Here is a 4999-nt window from a genome sequence, read left to right on the forward strand (position 1 = left end):
TAGGAGGATATGTACTAATTTATCAATATAGTTATTTTACTTTAACTAATGGAATATATATATTGTGTGTGGCATGCACACAATTAAGTATTCCCTCCGTTTCAAATTATATGTCGTTTTAGAGCAAAATTTTTGTTTCAAAATAAGTGTCGTTTTATGATTTCAATGCAAAATTTATTGACTTTTTAATCTAATCTATTTTTCTATTGGTTGAAATCTAATTAGGTGTATTGGTAATGATGTTTTTATCTAGTAAATATATAAAATTAAATGTTTTATTAATCTGTGTGCCGAAGTGTAGAACGACAAATAAATTGAAACGGAGGGAGTATCTATTTGCTGTAAGAAAATAAGAAAAACAAAATGTAAAGACATGTGAAGACGCATGTAATTGGTTCGGTACATAAAATTTTATGAGAGATATAATTAACTAATTTCTTTCTCAAAAGAAAAGAAGATATAATTAACTATTAGAGTTAGGTCTGGATAGTGTTGCCAACTTGCGACTTAGACCGATATGAAACCTTCTAATGTTTTAGTGAATCGAGTACAACACTATTGATATTTTTCTGTCACTTGATTATTTTTGATTTATGTCAACCACGAATTGGCCCTATTAGCTTGTCCAACATACAGTATTTCTCGAGTATGTAAGTAACTTTATCATTTTAACGTACATATGCATATGTATATTAACCCACCAACAAAAGAAAGTTAGGTTTGTAATTTTAAAATTGTGCTATATGTATGTATATATTGGCGTAACATGTAAGATGTGTATACAGAGCATGGTGACTTAGCAATTGACGGAGACAATTACAAGTTTTGATGAGTCCATCGAATGCAACCTAAGGAGGCGATGCGAGAAGACTCCGACATCCAAAATAATGAAATCAATCTTATTTTTTCATTTGGTAATCATCAAAAGTTGAAAACGGTAATGAATATTCTAGAAATATGAGTCTGATCTAACGGAATGCGTCGAAGACATGGATCAATCGCAACTAGTTAGAAAACAATTGAATAAAAAAAATTTGTTCCAATCGGATTTGTAATCAGATCTATATATTCAGTTTTAGATTGTTTTAATAATATTTAAATTTCAAAAAAAATACTAAACAAAAACAACTTTCCTGAATGCACCATTGAAGTAAATGTCTTATATATATAATATTTTTGGAATGTATGGTATCATTTTTTTACTACAAATCATATATTGCCAATATTTTTTTGTTGTATATGTAGGTTCCCAAGATCTGCCACGAACCGTCGTTTTTTGCTATGCTTATTTAAAGGAGAATATCTGATAGGCAATCGTACCATGAGTTGCTTGTGTGGGGAGGCAAAAAATATATTATTTTTCCCATTGACAAAAAAATGGTTAGGATATACTATTAATTCTTTTCGACAACTGATATACTATTAATTAGGTTAATCAAATTTCTGATTTATTAGCCAGTGCTTAGTGGATACATTTGTCCATTTTACGGTACACACTAAGCTTTTTTCATGCGCAACTAAATTTTGATGCTTAATACCGAAGTCTCTAGAGAGAAAAATGTTCATAAATTAGTCCATTCTTTTGTATATCTGGACTCTATTTTCAATAGTAGTATACATATATTGAATAAAGAACTTAACTTTTGAGGAGTACTCATCGTTTTAGAATATGCATGATTCACACAATTTTGTCAAACATAATATGTGATAGTTCATTAAGGCGGGACTCTTTTTTTACTCTTTTACATGGATTGGAGTTTTTTTTTCTTACAACAAATAGTTATTCTATTATTCAAAAATTTGAAATGATAACCAAACCAGAATAGAATAATCAATATTATAACAAAGTTCTTTATGAAATGATCTCGTAATCTTAACTAAACAATAAAACAGTCTATGAAATAGCTATTCTATTACCCATAGCAGTACTTCCATTTCCGAAGTAAAACATTTTTGCGCCATCTTAAACTTTGCTTCCTCGTAAGTTGAATCTATCTCTTTCAAACCCAACCACAACCCCCGAATGTGATGTGAAAGTCCATGAATCATTCACCATACATATATTATTCAAGCTTATGAGTTAAAATTCACCACTACTATGCTTAGGTGGAGTGGGAGTTGCCATCTTATTTGCTTTAAACCAGATTTGGTATTAACTTTCAGCATATTAGACTAGTTTTAAAGGATTCTTGTCTATCTTCGTGAAGAGTTTATCATTCCGAACCTTTTAGATATACCAATTATTCAGGAATAAAGATCTTTGTCCATTTTTGATTCAACAATGCTATTTTTCTCCAGAAAAAAATAATTTATATTTGCATAAATACTTGATAGCAAGAAAATGTTAGGACTGGATAGTGTTGCGCATGTGTTCTACAAATCTTTGGGTTATGAAAAAAAGGAAGGCATTTTACTTTGAAATATGTTAGAACAATTCGTTAAAAAAAACGTTAGAACAAACGAAGCTGAAAGGCTAATTAATGGGAAGAGACTTGGACTTGGTGACTTGTAGGGATAGCAATTTATAAGGACCTGAACCGCGGGCCTGGCCCGTAAAGGCTTGCTATGGGGCGGGATTGGACCTCCATTTGATAAGCCCGCAAAATTGCGGGCCTCGCGGGATAGGCTCAAAGCGGGATGAGCTCAAAGCGGGACGTGCCGAAAGCGGGATGGGTTAAACCGCGGGATTTTGAGGCAATCCTAAGTTTCCATTTCTGCTTTCACCTTAGAGAGAGAGAGAGAGAGAGAGAGAGAGAGAGAGAGAGAGAGATTAGACATTATGGAACTCCGTTGATGGTGGTTTTAGTGCCGATGATGCTTCCAGTTTTCCAAGCGCCTCTGCTCTACACCGGTGGAGCTTCTTCAAGTCATCATAAATAATAATAAATACATTGATTTTGTATAAGCTTAATGTATTGATCTTGTAAGAGTATACTCGATCATGTGCAAGCTGAAACTCAATTCATGTCTATGTTTGTTTGTGTATGTAGAAACAAGCAATGTAATATTCGATGTCCCGCGAGACCCGCGAAAGCTTGTATATTTCGCGGTACAGGATTGGGCAGCTAGTTTGAGGACTGCATCTCGCGTGGGACAGGCCCGCCGAATTCGCAGCGGTTCGGGACGGGACGAGAGAGCCCAATTGCCATCCCTAGTTTGTTACTTTATCCTATTAATGATGTTGTTTTAAACCTTAGAAAAACAATAAACCCACTAAAAGCTCATACTAGCAGTAACAAAAACAAAAAGCCCATACAAGGACCCACTAAAAGACAAGTTTTCGACGTGAAAAATCGGCCTGGCGATGATACATCTTAGGACCCACAATAAGCCCATATTTTGTTTTTATTTCTTACTAAGCGAGTTTAGTTGACCAGCCAACTATTAAAACACACACAATCTACTACATTACATTGGGCAGTCTAAACAAACAAGTTTTCATTCTGCTAACATAGATGGGCCTTTAGAATAATTATTCTTAAATTCTGTTATTGGGCTGATAAGACACGAGCCCATTAATTTCAGAAGTATAAAAAAATGTAATAAATATAATCACTAGATCGTGAAACCAAAAGCCAAAGCCTCGTTGTCGGGTGGCAATGGCTGGCGTGATGAAATTGAAGAACTTAGACGCTTACCCTAAGATCAACGACGACTTCTACAGCCGCACACTCTCCGGCGGCTTGATCACACTAGCTTCTTCCGTCGTCATGCTCATCCTCTTCTTCTCCGAGCTTCGTAAGCACCACCACCAATTAAAATAGATCTCCTACCTTGTTTTTGTTCAAATTCAAACCCATGAAATAAAGTTTGAATCTTTACTTAATAGGACTTTATCTCCATCCCATTACTGAGTCTCAGCTCCGTGTTGACACATCAAGAGGAGAGAAGCTACGCATCAATGTACAACTTGTTTGTTTGTTAAGTTTATATTTTTAGAAAGATTGGCTGAGGTGACTTTCTATTTTTGGCAGTTCGATGTGACTTTCCCTGCTCTTGCTTGCTCGATTGTTAGCCTTGATTCTATGGATATTAGCGGAGAGCAGCATCTAGATGTGGTATGTGCTTGTTACCTTCTAGTTATTATTACAAAGTCATGATGTGTTGTTGATTTGTTGGTCATTTGAATTGTAGAGGCATGATATATCTAAAAGAAGGTTAGATTCTTATGGTAATGTTATTGAGACAAGACAAGATGGGATCGGTCACACAAAGGTTTCATTACTAAAGTCTTTTAAGGATTGAAAATTGAAAAGATTGTGTGTTTCTTTAATTATCTGACCTGATGATTTTGTTTCTTGTTAGATTGAAAACCCATTGCAAAAACATGGTGGCAGGCTAGGGCATAATGAAACATATTGTGGTTCCTGTTATGGAGCTGAAGCTGTAAGTTTCCTACCTACCTGTCTTTCTGGTATATATATTTGGAATCCTGATTCTGATTCTTAGTACTCTGCAGTCAGATGATGAGTGTTGCAACTCATGTGAGGAAGTTCGTGAAGCTTATAGAAAGAAAGGTTGGGCCATGACAGACCCTGAGATCATTGACCAGGTATATGATGGACTCTGCTTCATAATGTATAGTTAGGTGGTAACTAGGCACAGTACTAGCGACTAGGCGGATTATTCGGTTATTTATTTATTTTATAGTATTATTCTAGATGATCTAGTTGTAAATGATATATACATGTTTGTTTTGTGTCAGTGTAAAAGAGAAGGTTATGTGCAAAGGGTTAAGGAGGAGGAAGGTGAAGGTTGTAATATATTTGGTTTCTTGGAAGTTAATAAAGTGGCTGGCAGTTTTCATTTCGTCCCCGGGAAAACCTTCCGTCAATCAGGCTTTCATCTACAAGATCTGTTAGTGCTCCAGGGAGACACTTACAATGTAAGTGAAGTAAACCATTGCTCTTTTGGTCTCTCTCTCTTAGTCTGATCAATTTCTCCATCTTGTTTGCAACTAGATAAGCCACAAGGTTAACAGGCTGACCTTCGGTGATCA

The 4999-nt window shown here is 35.2% G+C and overlaps 1 protein-coding gene across 1 annotated transcript; it reads left to right on the forward strand.

Moving 5' to 3' along the window:
• Nucleotides 1-3556: 3556 nt before the first annotated feature.
• LOC108823989 (uncharacterized) lies at nt 3557-4999 on the forward strand (the record flags this gene model as incomplete). The annotated part of the gene is given in 8 exon segments (XM_057002340.1): nt 3557-3738; nt 3830-3903; nt 3975-4058; nt 4135-4215; nt 4306-4386; nt 4460-4552; nt 4706-4885; nt 4962-4999. Coding segments are annotated over 8 exon segments (770 nt in total), but the record flags the coding sequence as incomplete, so codon positions are not given.

The sequence above is a fragment of the Raphanus sativus genome, unplaced genomic scaffold, assembly GCF_000801105.2.
Source record: "Raphanus sativus cultivar WK10039 unplaced genomic scaffold, ASM80110v3 Scaffold5056, whole genome shotgun sequence".
NCBI lineage: Eukaryota > Viridiplantae > Streptophyta > Magnoliopsida > Brassicales > Brassicaceae > Raphanus > Raphanus sativus.